Source organism: Antedon bifida, chromosome 11 (genome assembly GCF_963402885.1).
Source record: "Antedon bifida chromosome 11, ecAntBifi1.1, whole genome shotgun sequence".
Taxonomy (NCBI): domain Eukaryota; kingdom Metazoa; phylum Echinodermata; class Crinoidea; order Comatulida; family Antedonidae; genus Antedon; species Antedon bifida.
Window position 1 is genome coordinate 4,092,502 of NC_136236.1, and position 17,921 is coordinate 4,110,422.

At 33.0% G+C, this 17,921-nt stretch overlaps 4 protein-coding genes across 8 annotated transcripts in view; 1 reads left to right on the plus strand and 3 right to left on the minus strand.

Annotated features, from left to right (window-relative positions):
• Positions 1-3,035: 3,035 nt before the first annotated feature.
• Positions 3,036-9,905, plus strand: LOC144855935 (ankyrin repeat and SOCS box protein 5-like). 3 transcript variants are annotated; one of them, XM_078713898.1, is made up of 6 exons: positions 3,036-3,054; positions 3,146-3,279; positions 3,723-3,922; positions 4,247-4,440; positions 4,602-4,730; positions 9,631-9,905. In XM_078713898.1, exons 3-6 carry the CDS (start codon positions 3,736-3,738, stop codon positions 9,847-9,849), a joined length of 729 nt encoding a protein of 242 aa, XP_078570024.1. In that variant the 5' UTR covers positions 3,036-3,054; positions 3,146-3,279; positions 3,723-3,735; the 3' UTR covers positions 9,850-9,905. The 3 variants fall into 3 exon arrangements, with proteins under 3 accessions (XP_078570024.1, XP_078570023.1, XP_078570025.1); XM_078713897.1 differs by lacking the exon at positions 3,036-3,054 and having other exon boundaries at positions 3,146-3,382; XM_078713899.1 differs by lacking the exon at positions 3,036-3,054 and having other exon boundaries at positions 3,159-3,204.
• Positions 4,536-6,925, minus strand: LOC144855934 (complement C1q tumor necrosis factor-related protein 4-like). Its single transcript, XM_078713896.1, has 3 exons — positions 6,776-6,925; positions 5,866-6,348; positions 4,536-5,639 (listed from the first exon to the last, which is right to left on the minus strand). The coding sequence occupies exons 2-3, from the start codon at positions 6,332-6,334 to the stop codon at positions 5,239-5,241; spliced, it is 870 nt and encodes a 289-aa protein (XP_078570022.1). The 5' UTR covers positions 6,335-6,348; positions 6,776-6,925; the 3' UTR covers positions 4,536-5,238.
• On the minus strand, positions 7,765-9,023 carry LOC144855718 (C1q-related factor-like). Its single transcript, XM_078713633.1, has 2 exons — positions 8,927-9,023; positions 7,765-8,493 (listed from the first exon to the last, which is right to left on the minus strand). The coding sequence occupies exon 2, from the start codon at positions 8,465-8,467 to the stop codon at positions 7,979-7,981; it is 489 nt and encodes a 162-aa protein (XP_078569759.1). The 5' UTR covers positions 8,468-8,493; positions 8,927-9,023; the 3' UTR covers positions 7,765-7,978.
• A 1,057-nt stretch (positions 9,906-10,962) lies between the features above and the next one.
• Positions 10,963-17,921, minus strand: part of LOC144855933 (pseudouridylate synthase 7 homolog) — a 36,370-nt gene continuing 29,411 nt past the window's right edge. The window contains exons 12-20 of one of the 3 annotated variants that reach the window (XM_078713893.1): positions 16,580-16,641; positions 16,099-16,256; positions 15,677-15,806; positions 15,086-15,202; positions 14,675-14,744; positions 14,513-14,572; positions 12,879-12,970; positions 12,492-12,629; positions 10,963-12,225 (exon numbers count right to left, since the gene is read on the minus strand). In XM_078713893.1, the coding sequence (XP_078570019.1) occupies positions 12,502-12,629; positions 12,879-12,970; positions 14,513-14,572; positions 14,675-14,744; positions 15,086-15,202; positions 15,677-15,806; positions 16,099-16,256; positions 16,580-16,641 (817 nt within the window). In that variant the 3' untranslated portion in view covers positions 10,963-12,225; positions 12,492-12,501. Of the gene's footprint in view, positions 12,630-12,878; positions 12,971-14,508; positions 14,573-14,674; positions 14,745-15,085; positions 15,203-15,676; positions 15,807-16,098; positions 16,257-16,579; positions 16,642-17,921 lie in introns of those variants that run through there. The other 2 variants (XM_078713892.1, XM_078713894.1) reach the window with 2 other exon arrangements.

The following is a 17,921-nucleotide window of genomic DNA, read 5'->3' on the forward strand; positions in this document are numbered from 1 at the left end:
TTGTAAAATAAAAAATAGACACCCAACACATATTTGTATTTATTTTTGTGAAATAAAAAAATAGACACCCAACACATATTTGTATTTTATTTTTGTGAAATAAAAAAATAGACATCCCACACATATTTGTATTTTATTTTGAAAATAAAAAATAGACACCCCACACATATTTGTATTTTATTTTTAAAATAAAAAAATAGACACCCCACACATATTTCTATTTATTTTTGTGAAATAAAAAAAATAGACACCCCACACATATTTGTATTTATTTTTGTGAAATAAAAAAATAGACACACAACACATATTTTGTATTTATTTTTGTGAAATAAAAAAATAGACACACAACACATATTTTGTATTTATTTTTGTGAAATAAAAAAAATAGACACCCCACACATATTTTGTATTTATTTTTGTGAAATAAAAAAAATAGACACCCCACACATATTTGTATTTATTTTTGTGAAATAAAAAAATAGACACCCCACACATATTTGTATTTTATTTTTTTAAATAAAAAAATAGACACCCAACTCCTATTTGTATTTATTTTTGTGAAATAAAAAAATAGACACACAACACATATTTGTATTTCATTTTGAAAATAAAAAATAGACACCCAACACATATTTGTATTTATTTTTGTGAAATAAAAAAATAGACACACAACACATATTTTGTATTTCATTTTGTAAAATAAAAAAATAGACACCCAACACATATTTGTATTTTATTTTGTAAAATAAAAAAATAGACACCCAACACATATTTGTATTTTATTTTTGTGAAATAAAAAAATAGACATCCCACACATATTTGTATTTTATTTTGAAAATAAAAAATAGACACCCCACACATATTTGTATTTCATTTTGTAAAATAAAAAAATAGACACCCAACACATATTTGTATTTATTTTTGTGAAATAAAAAAATAGACACCCAACACATATTTGTATTTTATTTTTGTGAAATAAAAAAATAGACATCCCACACATATTTGTATTTTATTTTGAAAATAAAAAATAGACAACCCACACATATTTGTATTATTATTGTGAAATAAAAAAATAGACGCACAACGCATATTTGTATTTATTTTTGTGAAATAAAAAAATAGACACCCAACACATATTTGTATTTATTTTTGTGAAATAAAAAAATAGACATACAACACATATTTGTATTTATTTTTGAGAAATAAAAAAATAGACACCCAACTCCTATTTGTATTTATTTTTGTGAAATAAAAAAATAGACACCCAACACATATTTGTATTTTATTTTGAAAATACAAAAAATAGACAAGCAACACATATTTGTATTTTATTTTGAAAATAAAAGTTTACATTAAAAAAAAGTTTATAGACAAAGAGGGCAGCAAACAGTAAATTTGTGAAATAAAATTAAAAAATAGACACCATACACTTTATTTTGTAAATATGTGAATAAAAAAGACACAAAACACATTGTATTTTGTGAAAATAAATACCAACAAACATTATTGTATTTTAGTTTGTCATTTTGTAAAAGACATTTTAGATGCCAACATGTATAAACACCAACATGTATTTTGTTTTATAAATTTGTGAACTAAAATAAAAAATGACACAACACACTTGTATTTTATTTTGTGAAATAAAAAAAAAAAGACACCAACACCTTTGTATTTTATTTGTAAATGTGTGAATTAAGATAATAAAAACACCACCAACTTGTACACCAATGCACCAACGACCCAGAGGCTGGAACACATCACAGTTGCCCCATCCTGTAAACCAAATTTCTAATCTTAAAATACCTGAAATCCACTGCATTGATTTAACAGTAATTTTGCATAAAATAACAAAAAATAGACCATAGTCCTAGGCCTTCATAAATCATTTAGTTTGGATTTGGTGACCGCCGCTATTATTTTCTATCGCCGCCGCTGACGCGCGTGTGACGAGGTGTGTGACATGGCTGATCAGAACAAAAATTTAGACCAAACGGTATCATTTTGGAAGAATATTAACGGCGAATAAAGATTCTACACATCTTGCATTTAAAATAGAAACAAACACTGCAATATCGAAGTCTATAATGTACATATAATCCGAATAAAGGCAATCAGAAAATGAGATGAGGTCCGCCGTTTGTTGAACAGTGGGCGAAAGAAACATGGTTTCTCAAGCAGGGGTAGGGCGCACTACCTGAGCTCAGTTTGAGCTGTATAAATCTAATAAATTCGAGTATTTTTACAAATTAAAATTTTCCTACAAAGCACTATACAATAATAGTTTATTATAATTGCCTCTGGTAGTTAAATATCTTTGAATTATGTATATTTTAGAGGGAAAATAAAACATACCTGCATCATGTCCCTTGGTTGCCGACCATCTTCCTCGCCGTCTTCTTCCAAAAGGAAGAAAAAGTTGTACTAAGTATGTTAATTAGCAAATTACTGGCCGCTGATTGGTTTATTGGCCCGTCTTCTTGAAACGCGCGATCCTAAACCGGATCTTACCGGTAGGCTTCGATGATTGGACGACGTTTCACAAAATGTTTTCTGTATCGTTGCTGTTTAGAACAGCAAACATCACCCCTCTGTTCTAGGAAGTAGACGTACTTAATTCATCTATTTTACTTAATTATTGTGTACTTTGTATATTAAATTATACAAAATGAAGCAATAAAAGATAGATAACGAATAATTAAAAACAATATATTACAAACCAAATGGTTTATTTTATAGAAAAATTAGTTTGAATGAAATGTATTAGGCCTATGTTCTATCTCATTGTTCATTTGTATGCTTCATTTGTTTGAAAAGCTATACGACAGTAAAACATCCCTTAGACCAACGTTAGTAAATTCTACGCATATATGCACACAAACTTATAGAATTCAAAGCAATTTAATACTTCTGTATTAGGCCCTACTTTTTTAAAAAGTATAAAACAACCCTGGATATGATTGATCGATGAGATGATGCGGCTCGAACGTACCTTGGAACTCTAGGTGGCGCTGCTCGAAAATAATACAGTGGTTTGGTTGTTTTGATATTTTTATCGTAAGTATGCAGTAATTTTAATTTTTTTAAATGTTTAGTTCTCATAAAAATATTATTCAAATTTAATTCACTATTTTCATACTTTTTCTAGTACTACTGTTATTTTGGATATTAGAGCAAACAACCCTCGATGTTGCCCAGCCCCACACGGTGAGCGAGATGTCGAAGTGAATCATTTTCCATCACGGACGGAAGGCGAAGTTTTCGACGACCAACCAAAAGGAGGTAGAGAGGCTTATGAGCCTAGGCCTAGTAGTATAGCTATTGCATTAGGATATACTATAGGCCTAGTTACTTCAAGTTCAAAAAATAATTCGTGGCATAAAAAGTATGATAACTATGTTAACATTAACAATTTAATTACTGTTTGTAACTTTTTACAAATAGATGTCTTTGTTTTGTTATTTATAATTAAATTAAAAAATATACAGAACTCCTTTGTTGTCGGTCTGGGGGTGGGGGTGGTGGGGGAGAGTGGTAAACAGATTATTCTTTTAAGCATGGAACATGATTTAAGTAGACAGTGGTCCTTTGAATTTGTTTACGCTAACTAATGAAAATATGTTATTACCAATAATAATATATAATGCCAAAACTGCAATGCTAATATATTTATTAAATATATTATTATTATTAATTAGTATATACAATGTTTAAATTAAATTTAGATGAGGACATGCAATGGGGTCAAAGTGGAGTTCGTTGCCCATGGAATGGAAATTTGATTGTTTTGGACAAAACCAAGACGACTGCAAAACGCCAAAAAACTCAGGTCGACCTCCAAAGTTTACACATAATTGGACCGCTTTACACTATGCTGCAAGCCATGGCAATGTAGAGGAAATACAGCAAATATACCAGGCAGAAGGTGAAACGTTACGCATGATTGACATGGGCGTTATTAATACAGTGGACGCCCAATTAAGGGTACACTTCCCATGAAATGAACAAGGGGCAATATATGTTTTAACACTATGGCCAAGCATGCAATTCAGGGAAAACCCCATTTAATAATAAGGGGACATATTTTGGGTCCAGAGGGTTTTACTGTATGTACAAATTTATACATACATATGTACTGTATCCTTTAAATTTAGGATGAATAAACCCCCAACTATGCCAAAACTACATTCATAAACTGTTTTTTTAACGGTACCTAAAATCACAATTATTACCTTTTGTATTATTGCAGGTACTGCAGGTATAAATAGGAAAGACTTTTATGGCAAGTCTGCCCTCTACTGGGCAGCTTATAAAGGACACGCAAACTGTCTAGAAGTTTTAATTGAGAACGGAGCAGACGTGAACAGTCAATGTAAACACGGACAAGCCCCACTACATGCTGTCTCAGCTCTTTACCCAGAATGCATGTCTCTTCTTATAAAGGTAACAGGATGTAACCAACTTTACGAAAACAATTTTCTTCCAAATAATAATTTACAAGAAATTACCATTACTAAAATTGAGGACAAAAACAAATATAAATTCACCAGTTTGTTTATAATTTTTATTATTTTGTATTTAATATTAATACATGTTTTTTCTAGGCTGGTGCAGATGTTGACCTACGAGACAACTGGGGCGTCACGCCAATGTACACTGCTGCCTGCAACGGCCAACTTGAATGCATTAAGCTGCTCATCAAAGCTGGGTCAAAGTTCACTTTTATAAACCAAGTAAGTAAGGTCAAACATTTTGACATGGTCAGGTAAGGACTTACATACATGTCTATCAGATGTGGTGTGATGGTAATAATACAATACATTATGCAATATACCAATATAATAGTGTAATTACTTAAATGGATACTGAAGTCTCAAAATGTTAAATTTCAGAAATGAATGACTGGTTCAAAAATGTATAGGAATAAATAGAGCTTTTACAAGTATTTCAAAATAATATATTCAACTTAAAAAATTACGTAAATATATATGATTTGATCAAGTAAACTTAAAAGTAACTAACAAAATATATGTATATGAATTCTTTCAGATAATATGGTTTATAATCAAAAGTAAATAAATGCTAGTAATATAAAATCTTAAGACAATGTCCAAACACTGCAGTAAATTCAGTTATTTTGATGAAAAAAAAAATGATTACAAAATGTAATTATGGTATTACTGCAGTAGATAGATGTTAACACAATTTGTTAGAATTATTAATTAAATAAAATGCAAATGTTCACAATAAAAACCCTGTAAATACTATAGAACCACCTACTAATTCAAGTGGACTACCAGCTGTATATTCCAACTGAACCGTATCGCCTTTTACGAGCGCAAGGACAGTACTACCGGAGAGAGAATCAAAATCCGCACCATCTGTCATTGTTAAGACCGCTTCGTTATTTTTATTAACTTCGAAAGTTACCGTTCCTTTCGTGAAAGCGGTGAAAGAGAAGTAATACGTTCCGCTGTAAGGTGCCGTGAAGATTCCTGTATCGGCGTTGATACAGTTGCCGATGTTGTTGAGCGCCAACTGATAGGTGATGTTGCCCAATTCGATAGACTCACCGGGTTGGATCAAGTTGACCACCGAAAAGGAGACTTCTTTGGTGAACTTACCGCCGCAATGACAATCATCTGCAAGATTTGATTTATTTATTATTATAAGATAATCTTATCAACATACATTGAAGAAATTATGTTTGCGGTTATTACACTTATTCAGAAGTTATGAATCTGGTCTCAGTACTAGATCATTATGGTAGTTTGTTTTTTAATGGTTAAGTTATGAAATCTTCAAAACCTGTCCCTAAGCCAAGTAAGGCTTGCATAGGGTAAAAAAAATCAAAGAAAAAAAACTTACGATTTAAAAGAAACCCAGTTAACACAAGTGGATGATCATCGTCAAAAGTTTCAACCAGATCATACGGAACGTGAAGCTGAACTTTGTCGCCAACCCCAAGAGCAACGACACTAGCCGTCTCCGAATTCAAGATTTTCAGGTTAGAGGTCAACACCAGATTGTCAACATTACTAATGAAGAACAGATCTGTTGACAATTTTGCGTTTGTTTGGTCATCAGCCAAGTGTACATCAATCTCAAAATAGTACGTTCCAGGTAATTCACATGTGAATGTTCCGGTAGCGCTGTTAAAATCTTCTCCTCGGTTTAAAACCGGTGTTTGAAAACCTTTGATCGTTTCAGAAATTGTCTTGTTGATTGTGCCAGTGAATTTAGCGCTGAAAGCCGAGTCTTGGAAATACTTTGACAGAGCAAATGACGTTGGTAGGTACAGTGCGAGTAATATACACACCGGTATGACACGTTGCATTATGACGTCAACAGCTGAAATTGAAAGAGTATTATATTTTATTTATTCATTCACAAATAAAAGAGAAAGGTATAAAAGGAAAGCTGCTAAACACCACCCATATGCTAGTTGGTCAACCCAAAACAGACAAATCTGGATCTTCAAAAAAAATGTTATAAAGTAGTTTACTCAACCTCTTAAATAAGCCTTAGATAATTGAGAATTTTACCAAGATATAGTCATTACACACAATGTACAGGCATAGGCATACATCTAAGTATTTAGTACCAACCAATGCTACCTAGAAGGAGCACCTACTACTGTGTTGAATCATACTAAATAGAATACCGTAGAAAGAATTTCTAGATTTGCTGGCCTAGCTTAGACAAGTTTAGTTATTTATTGTGCTTTTAAATTGAAAAGAAAACTAACACAAAAACTAATTTAATACTGAAAACTTACCCCAAAAACCACAAGATAATTTATCTAATGATGTTTCAAGTTGCTACTACTGTAAAAACAAAATGGTGGACACCACCAGATAGACAGTAGAGTGTGGTAGCTGTTCCCTGAAAGGCTGTTGACTGACTAAAGATACAAGCTTCCTCAAAATACCTGCTTATTCAAATTAGTAGTAAAGAATTCTGGGAAACCTGTTTTGGACTATACCATTTTGGTTCCATGATGATTGTGTTAAATTTTTGTTATTACTATTATTAAAGTTTACACATCTGGTAAAATAAATGAATAAGCCAAAATATAATTTGTTAAAAGAGAGTTTTAACATAAAAAAAAATGAAATTGAAATAACCACTATTGAAGATATTAAAATGTCCAGATTTTGCATTTAAAACTATTTTTTCTAATTGCAATTCATAGTCATATATTGAACCCACATAAAATCCATTATTTATCAAAATGATTATAAAGCACAAACACCTCCTAAATATAGCAAGATTTTTTAGAATCATATTACTTGAAAATTCATATTCCCTCTCAAGTTCTCCATTTCTAAAAATTGTGTTTAGTATTATTCGTATTATCAACACTGCCAGAGGGTGTTTGATTTTAGTTTATAGTTCTAGATTAGTTATTTCAGCTCAAAACAAATATATGAAGACTCTTGTATTCAGAGTGAGACTTACCCCCTCTATATGAATATAAATATTATGGCTATTTTAATTCATGCATCACACAGACAGTAACATATGTAATTATAACGCAGTTGTTTGATTGGACAAAATATATTTAATGAAGCAGAATTTGGTTGGATATTTCAAATGCAGAGAACACTCTTCGGTCAAGCACCATTTAAGTTGCAGCGATAGCACGTAACAAGCATTGCAATTTCTTTACAATTTTCTCTCTGGGTTGTACTTTTACAGTACCTGTAGAGGAATGTTTTAAGGGGATGTAATATGCTACTTAGTAAATTAAAGTAATCATCACAGTTTTATCTTTGGTGTGCTTTATTCAAACTTCATTTATTCATGTGAATATTAAATACAATAGAATTTATCCTTTATTCATATTTCAATGGTATTTCTAAACATATGCATACTCCAATAAATTCACTATTATAGCCTAAACAGATTAGTTTATTGTTTTTATATTAAACAATAGTGTCTTTCTGAGAACATTGCTTTTTTCAACCTTATTTTATCTTTATACAGTTCTGTAGAGTAGAAATCCATTAAAAACTAATGGTTTATCTCCTTGTAAGTACAGACTCCCATCTAGATACAGGTAGACTCTCTCACCAGCAACCAGCTCGGCTAATGCGCCCCCGCCACCATAGTCTACCCTTAATGCCGGCTCAAAAGCACTGGTGATTTCCGTTTCTGCTGAACCAAAGCTGTTCTTAAAAAGCGTAATTGTCGAGTTTTGTGAATTCATCGCCGTTTGCGGGAAATGAAATTTGAAGAAGTACAACCCAGGTACCCTGCACGTGAAAGAACCAGCAGCGTTGTCAAAATCGTTGCCAACGTTAGTCACAATGTTGTCGTAGGTTGTAATGTTGCTTTGGATACTGCCAGTACGAGTAATCTTAGTAGCGGCGAAGGCACTGGTTCTTTTGTATTTGTCGGTGACTGCATCACAGTAAATGAAGACAAGACAGACAATGAACCCAATCGTAAGAAGTTTCTTCAACATGGCTGCTATGTTTTAGACACAACAATCTGTAAATAAACAAAAACAAATAATAAATTTAAAATTTACAGTACAGTCTGTTTGTACAGACTTAACATAATACTATACCTAGAATAGATTCATCAATATACATTACTATGGTAATCTACAGAATATGCAGCCATTTTGAACTGCATCCAAACCATGCCCTTTTATTAACAATATACACAAAATAATTTATTACTAATCAGTGGTTATTGTACTACAATGGGTGAAGGTGTTGTAGGCCTACACATTCAATTCTTTTAGTCTGTACCAGTCTCCAATAGCAGTGTTTAAACTGAATGCAATGGCACATGTAATTAGTCTTCAAAGGGCCTAGAATAATCTTGCTCCATTAACTACACTGCATCAATATTTTTGAAAGCTATTCTTCATATAATCAACTAAATAGAGTGCCAAATTATTTGAATGTACACTTACTTAGGCTCTGTATTAACTACTGACTACTTGTACCCCAATACTTCTTCCCAGTACAGCCAGCACCACACTGCTGTTGCACTTGCTATTTCCAGAGATCTTTGACCTTAATTTACATAACAAGTGGTAGAGCCACATGGGCTATTCCATTGAGGTATAGGTAATATAAAATGTTGGCTATACTGTAATTTATAATAAATTATATGTATTTTTATTATTTGAATACATTGTTGTTTTACATTTATGTAAAATGGGTTTTCTTGCTAAATTATATTTTATATACATATTTTCTATACTTTTAGCTGCCAAAAATGGCAACTACAATACTTGTTTCAACTTGGTTGGTTCCAACAAAAGCAGATTTGTTTTTGTTTCATCATCATGCAAGTTTAAAACAATGTAATGTAAATTCACGAAAACCTAATTTGTTCTGTTTGAAAAAAGTCAGCAGGTTGACTGAAGAAATAATTAACACAATTTTTTTTTATCAAAGGCAGTGTTTATGATTTTTTTTTGGTATTTTATTGCATTGAGGCTTTAGCATAATGTGCTACCCAAGTGTAGGATCAGCCCTGGTCGTTCATGGTAGGCGCTGCACTGTGGCTGTCATGGGTCCACAGAGGACCAACCTAATCCAAATTCTTTTTAATGATGAATATTATGAATATTATTATTATCATATATAAATTATTATTTATTTTAAACAGAAAACCGGTGGTATACCAAAGCAACTAGCAAGACATACGCAAATGTGTAAATGGCTGCGACAAGTTTCTCAGACACCACGCACTCTTCAGGAACTGTGCGCCATTGTGGTACGCAAACGATTAGGACAGCATGGTCTAAAGAACATAGAAAGTTTGCATCTACCAGAGACACTTCAGAATCGTCTGCAATTAAAGGATTTAAACTCAAGAGGGAGCTAGTCTTGTGAGAATACAGGTCACTCTCCAATTAAAGAGCAGGGTGTCTTTGGGTGGGCGCGGTGAAAGGGCGTTTGGGGGGGGGGGGTGATAATTTAGTTTATTGCAAAGTTGTCCAAAGATGAGTAGGAGTATTCAAGAAGTTTTCATTCATTAGCACCCCTATTAAGAGGAAACTTTTTAATAGGGGTGTCCCCTGAATAGAGGTTGGCCATATACATATATTTCAGTTTATGGCTCCTCTAAGTGCTTCACTCTAAATGCAATCTTAATGCTATGGTCACAAGATGTGATTAATTTATGCTGCATGTTGTTTTGTTGGATTGAACAGTTAATTTGACAAGCATTCAATCAAAGGAATGGAATATGGTCAAAGCCTTCATGAAATGCTGCAGACATTGTTACAGTATATCAACATTAGCACACAAAATTGAAAATGCCATAGAGGTATTATACAACTAGAGAGTCAAGTAAGCGACAGCAAAGTGATAAAACAGGGGGAGGGACTCCTCAAAATGACTGCCTTATAGTATATCAACATCATCAGCCTCATTGGGTTTTTTTTTTACATTAGTACACAAAATTGAAAATCCCATAGAGGTATTATATAACTAGAGAGTAAACTAAGCCAAGTGATGCAAACAGGGGGGAGGGACTCCTCAAAATGACTGCCTTATAGTATATCAACATCATCAGCCTCATTGGGTTTTTTTTACATTAGTACACAAAATTGAAAATCCCATAGAGGTATTATATAACTAGAGAGTCAACTAAGCCAAGTGATGCAAACAGGGGGAGGAACTCCTCAAAATGAATGCCTTATCTGTAAACAAACACTGTAGCGTACTGTACTGTAATGGTGCGTGTCTGCGTAGTGGAGTCATCTTCAGGTTTAAACCGGTGTATCAGATCGGATTGGCCGATACGATACAACTTATTCCATGGTCCTTCTCCACGGTGCAACTTTATTAGAGTTGACACTCTTAACGTAAAACGCAGCTATGGAAATATCTTATTATACACACTAAAAACAGATTGTATAAAATAAACATGTTTCACGTATGAAATTAATTGATAAAAATATCTAATTAATTAAAATAACCAAAAAAACCCAAATATATTTAAAAGTATGTCTTTATTGGGAAAAAATAGAAGACTGGATTTGTAAATATGAACTCTATCTCATTTAACTTGTCAAAGGTCAAAGGTGACAACCTTTGTGATGTAAATATCTTTTTCTTAATTTTCATATTTCTATTTTACAATTTGTACTTTGTGGTCCTTTATATATTTTTCATGACAGTTTCTCTTGTATATTCTTAAATGTGCTGTTTTGTGATTTTTTTCTTGATATGCCATTTCCATATTTCATAACAATGATGTGTTTCCGTAACAGTTCTACATGTGTGCTTTTCAACAGGTAATTCTTGAGAGCCATCTACACAAATAATTTATCGTAACTAGACAGTTGCAGTCCCAGCATTTAGGGAGGAGGGAGGGACAAATACTTCATATGGTGAATGTCAACGTTCACAATTTTGCACACTATTTTTGCTAGCTTTCAAAGCAGGGAGGGTGTGTTCCTTTTTAATTCACCCTGTAAGCAACAATCGCCAAGGTGTGATGGTTGGCTCTAGTCAAGTAATTGGAATAAGATTAGGTACACAGTTTTTGTGTAAATTCTTAATTTTTTAAATCCAGATTTAATGAATTTGTAAGTAAGTAGTAAAACAATTTTATATTTTTGTGAAAGAATGTTTTACACAAAAATAATGTTGTACATTTTATTTGTCTTACTTTTTCTTGTCTAATATTTTGATTAATACTATTAAGAATTGTGCTTTTCTCTTTTATGTTCGAGTACAGTATGCAATAAATTCTTTTGCCACCCGCATTTATAAATTTAACTTGATTGTAGTGTTTTGAATATCTGTGTCACCTCATGTTTGTTTCCACAATGTTTTCCATTCTAGATGACAGGCCTTAAAAAATATGTTTGGCTTTAAGTTTGGTGTTGTTCTCACGCTTTGTTCATACCAAAGAAAATTGTAAGACAGCTTCGATGCCTGTCCTCATGAGGGAGGATTTAGAAATTGTATACATGTAGAGTAGCTCATACCACATTCTACGAACATCTTTGACCTCTATGTGACCTGAACATGTGTGAACGCTTGTTGATTGAGAACTTTGTCTAAAAACACATTTTTCGTGAAAATCACTGTTCTAACAGCATATATGTATTTTGCGGAAGATGCATTAGCCCAGACTTATTGGCTACGTTTAGGAGGAAATAGACTGCAAATGCTTAGCTTCGGTAATACAGCTCCAGATACATCCTGCCATATGCGTGCATTATTCCATGGGAAACCATTGGTGTTTATGAAAAAATTGGTGATGGCTCACTTTTCTGTTATATATTCTTTGGTTATAGCAGAAAGAGCAAAGTTGGGAAAGGGAATATAATTGGACGTAGCTGTGAAGGCATTGTTGAGCTGCAATGGGGCTGCAATGAGCAGCTCTTATTTTTGTAATGGAAGTAGATCTTATTGATATGAGGTCTTTGCTTGCTTTTATGCCATGATTTCTTCTGCCTTTTCAAACAGCTTCAAAACCTTCATAAAAAACTTTTGACCTATGAACCTTACTGTCACATGATCAGTAATTAGTTATGCTTGACTGGAAACTGGCAGATGTGTCCATCTTGGTCACCTCTCTGACTGCCATTGTTGCGTAGGAAGACGGTGGTAAGGAAAACTCCATTTTGAGCGCTTTCAACTTTCCATCTACACACAGTAAAAAAAAAGTACTATTTTACCTTTTATTACTACTATTATATGAAACAAATCTATTTAAAACAACCAGATTATTAAATATAAATATACATACATATATTACCCGGGTAAGATTGTGATCTACCCAACAAAGTTAGCAATAATTGGTCCATGATGTCAACATACCCGGGTAAAAAAACTAATCCCAAACAGGCCCTTAGAGATAATGGTTGCATCATTACAAATGTCACATTCACCTACCTGTAACAGACTGTGGGGGCGCTTTTCCTTCGAATACTTCTAAATCTGATTGAGTCAGTGGTAAAAGACTATCATTATACTTCAAAATTGACCTGAAATCAAAGAAATAATTAATTAATTTAGAAATATTTAATATTTGTATTAGCTGGTTTCATAAAAAAATATGATATAATATAAATATTATAAATTGAATATGGTATATAACAACTATGAACACTGCATCCATATGTACGAAATGCACAGAGTTTGCAAACACTATGGCATGCTAACACCCACAATCTAAAAAGATCTCAAGTGTAACTATTTTTATTTACTTAATTATATAACGACATACAATTTCATTTCATCTTGCACGTATACCATGATTAAATGTTAACTAGTTTAAAAAAACTGTTGTCACTTTTCCCACGGGAGGACCCCTCAGTTGTCACGCTTGTTCCCTTTTCCACCTGGGAATCATAATGTCATTATGTTTAATGTCTTTATTTACTAAAATGTTGAACTTAAGCCAGAGAGAGTTGACCTTGACTTTCAATTTCTGATGCAAGATGCAAGAAAGTTTGCTTGTATAAAGCTGTAGATGTTTTAAAATAATTTTTCGCAAAATATTCATGGTATGTCGACAACTCAACTCAACTGACTGCACAGTCGAAATAAGCATAGTCGAGTTGTGCATGTTCCAAATGAAAGGAAATAAAAACAACTTTGAATCGTCATCCACGGTATGGGTAACCACGACTAGTTACAATAATTTCCATGTTGACATAAAGCGCCCACACTGGATCGTTTCAGTTCCGCATAAGCGCTCTTGTGAAACTAATTCCTTTTAGTTGTTGAGTTGCATTCCAGGTTGACGTCATAAACAGTATGACATTGATTTAGCGCACATTGCAACACTGAAGAATTTTTAGACTTATAATAGTCTGCATAAATCACACACTCACATTCTATCAAATGCTGAACATTAACTTGTGCAAGTAATCATTTTTTTAACGCAATTATTCCATTTATCATGTAATTACCTTCACTGGCCGTGAACATATTAAACTGTGATTTGTATTAATAGTGACAAATGTACACGATACTTTTGGAAAGTAATGTTCATGATGTGACTAAGGCTTTTATTTAAGCTCTTGGTTTAGAATTTAACACGTTTTGACGCTAACAAACCGGAGATTAAAAAAGAATATTAGCAGCATAAGGGTAGCTGGCTCATTTGAGTTTCAGCAATTTATTTTGCTTTAAAGTTGCATTGCCCAGCGTATATCAGCTCTATGTTCTAATGTGTTTTACAACACCTAAATTAATTACATGTGAAAATACAATTTCATCTTTCACATCATGAAATTATTTGTACCATTGCACTCATAAGCATTCATTATTTTATTGTATTGAGAAGGTAACACAGGCTTTGAGCCATAGGGATTTATTTCCCTTTTTCCTGCCAACTTACATTGTGGCATTTTTTGTTGTTTTGTATGTTTTTAGCAATAAAGAATAAGAATTGACGATGATAGGAAGAACAAAATAAAGGCCAATGGTACACTGAAACCTACTTGAAAAGTGAGGATGAGAAAATCTGTGAGAATGAGAAAAAGCTACCCTAATATAATACATCCTCTTTGTTGACTTACCAGTTAACATTAGATGGTTTCACGATTATTTTGCGGTAAGCACCGGGCAGAGAATACTCTCTGGAAAAAAGAACAAATTAATTATGATGAGTTTGGGATTTGAACCAAACAGCTTAGGATAGGTAAGCAAGCTTCAGTTCAAATATTAGGAATACCACTTACTTCACTTCATGCTTGAGACTTTGTAAGGTGACTCCATCTTCTTCCATCATAGCCTTGTATTGGTCTCCAACTGTCAAATTATACACAAAAAAAACAAACATTAATTTCTCAATATACTATTTCATAGACTAAATATTAAAGATATAGTGTCGACTGAAAAAATAATTTTCATTGTTTTATGTTTGTTTTATTTCTATGGAAGTGAACAAAATATATTCAAATTTGATCAATATTAATAAAAAAACGTTTTTGCGGGACAATAAATATGAAATATTAAAAATTGATGTATTGTAGAATGTTTCTCCAAATTTATATTTTGAATACATTAGTTTATCATAGAAATAATTGACAAACATCCATGTAACTTAATTGATTCTATAGTTTCTTTAGTTGCTAATTGCATTGCCTTACTTGAATGGGTAGGATATATTATATTATATCCTGGCTGAGGTAGCACAATATCCTCTATTTTCAACTCATTGAGGTCACTATCAGTCACAACATAAGCATTCTTGTTAGAGTCACCATCTAAAGATAAAAGGTAAAGGTATTTATTCTGGTCCTCAAGCTTAGCTGGAAACTGAGGAAATTCAGATTAGGCCCTTTATGGACCCACGGCAGCCAGCATGCAGCGCCTACCAGATCAGTGGAGAGGCGATCCCCTACTCTTTTTTTAATAGTATACCAAGTTCTTTATACTATATGTACACAGGACGCCTTTACATTCCATCAATACAATTGATATTTTAATTACACATCCAAAAGTGTGTTCAAATAACTAACACATTAGCACACCTCTGTCTACATATCGCTATCAAACTATTTTGACAAAAAAAGTGTGATATACCCAAATATGGTAGTGATATGTCATCATCATGTCCATATATGGGCACATCACACTTTTTTATCAAATAAAGTTTGATAGTGTAGACAGAGCTTTATAGATGTCCCTGGATAAGGGTTTGCCATATTACGCTAGTTTGTTTCACCCGTTTTGCGTACCATTTGCCTTTAAAGCAAGATCTCCAACCACTGGTTTCAAGCCATATTCTTGTATGCGTTTGGTTGCCATTGCATTCCATATCTTACTCTGATAGCTGTGTACGTACATCATTCTTGTGGTGCGAGGAATCTGCAAAAACAAAAAATTGAATGAAGTATTTGTTTTATTCTTTTTGAAGACAAACTTTGATTTCTAATATAATGTTACTCTTCCAAGCAGAATGAAAGGAACTATAAATGATACATACAAACAATTGGAATTGCAAAAGACAGAAAATTCTTTCTTTTTGAGAAGACATGAAATGGGATTACAGTGGAACCCCTGTTAGGACAGCTTTGGGACACAAGAAAGGATGTCCCTTTAATATGCATGTTCCTTGAATAGGGGTTGGCTATAGGGTTTAAAAAAAATTAAAACTTACATAGGATAGTGCATAAATAGGATTGTCAGAGTTCTTTAAAATACCCAGTAGAAGCTCTTTCTCAGCTGAATGTCGTTTGTTGCTAGGCAACATCTCCAAGGTACTCCTTGCATCTTTTGTCTGCTTCCAATTTACCCGCCATCTATCTCTTTCATCTTCTAAAAGATAATAATTTAATAAAATAAAATTACTACTTACAATGGGGTGTTGTCAATGGTATCCAGTTGTCAATACAAAGAGGTTAACATGATGTCAAGTGGTCAATTTGAGAAAAACTCTCAAGAGAATAATCTAATAGAGTAGAACTCCTATTAAGGGGACACTTTTGGGACCCATATCCAGTTAATAAGTGTGTCCCCTAAAAAGGAGTTTTCTCTGAATAGGAGATTTATTTCACAGGAAAGTGTCCCTTTAGTAGGGATGTCCTCGGAATATGGGTGGCCAAAAGGAGAGGTTCTACTATATTAAGTATGTTGATTACCTTCACTTCGAGGCTTTAGTATGAGGTCAATGACCTCATTCCACTGGCGCAAAAGTATAGCTCTGAGGAAAAAAAAAATTGGATGGTTAGTATTACACATTATAGCTGATTCTCGGTATTGTACCTACAACTGTCCAATATCATAGGCAAATTCTGTAATACAGTGACACATATGTATCACATGTTACACTTAACGTTACGCTTAACATAGCCATAATGTGAATACAGGTGTCACATGTGATATATATGTGACACTGTATTATAGCATTTGCTAATAATACTGGACAAATAATGCCATATGTGGAGATACAGTTAAAAGAATCGGGTCACAATAATATTTACGCATTGTTTTACAACATCTGTGGTCTAATTGCCATTAACACTTCCTTGTCTGTACGACCGTCAAGATCAAATCCTGCTAGATACTTCAACAATAGCAGCATTTTTAATAATTTGACATGTTAGGCTCTAGTTATTAATTGGTACCAGGAACGCAAATTTGACCCCCTAATAGGCATTTCCAGGTGGCAGCAGGCAGTTAATCTACATATCCAATACTAGATTCCACATTTAACAGATGACCTCATTCAATTTCCGGTTTAATCATCATAGACGGTTTTGAATCGAGGCATGCATTTGTCATAAAATAATTAATGTTATGACACATCATAGGATGTAACAATCCAGGCAACACATGATACTGTTACATACATTTATAAAAATGATTTATTTATCTGTATATTCAAGCTAAAACTTGTGCAGATCCTGAGGAATGGTATCCCCAACCCCCATCCCAATATTCAAATTTAATTGGCACGTGTGTCTGTGCATAAATTAACTCCAAACCGCCTGGTAATGCTGAAATTTAAAAATTCTCCAAATGAGATTCAGACCCAGAATCTTATCCTTAATATGCAGGCAACCTACCATTAAACCACTGAGGCTTTCATGGTATGGTTCAAATTTAATTTGATAGTGAATCTTTAGCGTAACGCCTATCCTCAATTGTAAGCACGAGATACAGAGGGTAAATTGGTACGCCCCTATCTTATAGCACATAGATTCACAAGGAGGAATCTCCGCAGAGATACTTTATAATATATAAATTTGCAGGAATAACTACTACTACATTTAATTAAGTCAACAGCTGTATAACATGTTTCACACAATCGTTAATGAATGTTAAACCATTTTAGAACATTCATACAGTGAGTGCCAATTACTCAAGCATATATAATTTTTATTGACATCTGAGTCTTACTTAATTATTCCAACAGTGTTATAAATTTCCTTTTAATGATCTAAAAGCGTCTGTAGGTCAAGGTTGAATGACACGAATGAA

Bases quoted from the DNA above. Each gene is read 5' to 3' on its own strand.
- LOC144855935 (XM_078713898.1), top strand. From the start codon at position 3,736: ATGGGGTCAAAGTGGAGTTCGTTGCCCATGGAATGGAAATTTGATTGT. The intron at 3,923-4,246 runs GTGAAACGTTAC...GTATTATTGCAG, and splicing joins GCAAATATACCAGGCAGAAG to GTACTGCAGGTATAAATAGG. The intron at 4,731-9,630 runs GTAAGTAAGGTC...TATTTTAAACAG, and splicing joins AGTTCACTTTTATAAACCAA to AAAACCGGTGGTATACCAAA.
- LOC144855934 (XM_078713896.1), bottom strand. From the start codon at position 6,334: ATGCAACGTGTCATACCGGTGTGTATATTACTCGCACTGTACCTACCA. The intron at 5,640-5,865 runs GTAAGTTTTTTT...CAAATCTTGCAG, and splicing joins AACTGGGTTTCTTTTAAATC to ATGATTGTCATTGCGGCGGT.
- LOC144855718 (XM_078713633.1), bottom strand. From the start codon at position 8,467: ATGTTGAAGAAACTTCTTACGATTGGGTTCATTGTCTGTCTTGTCTTC.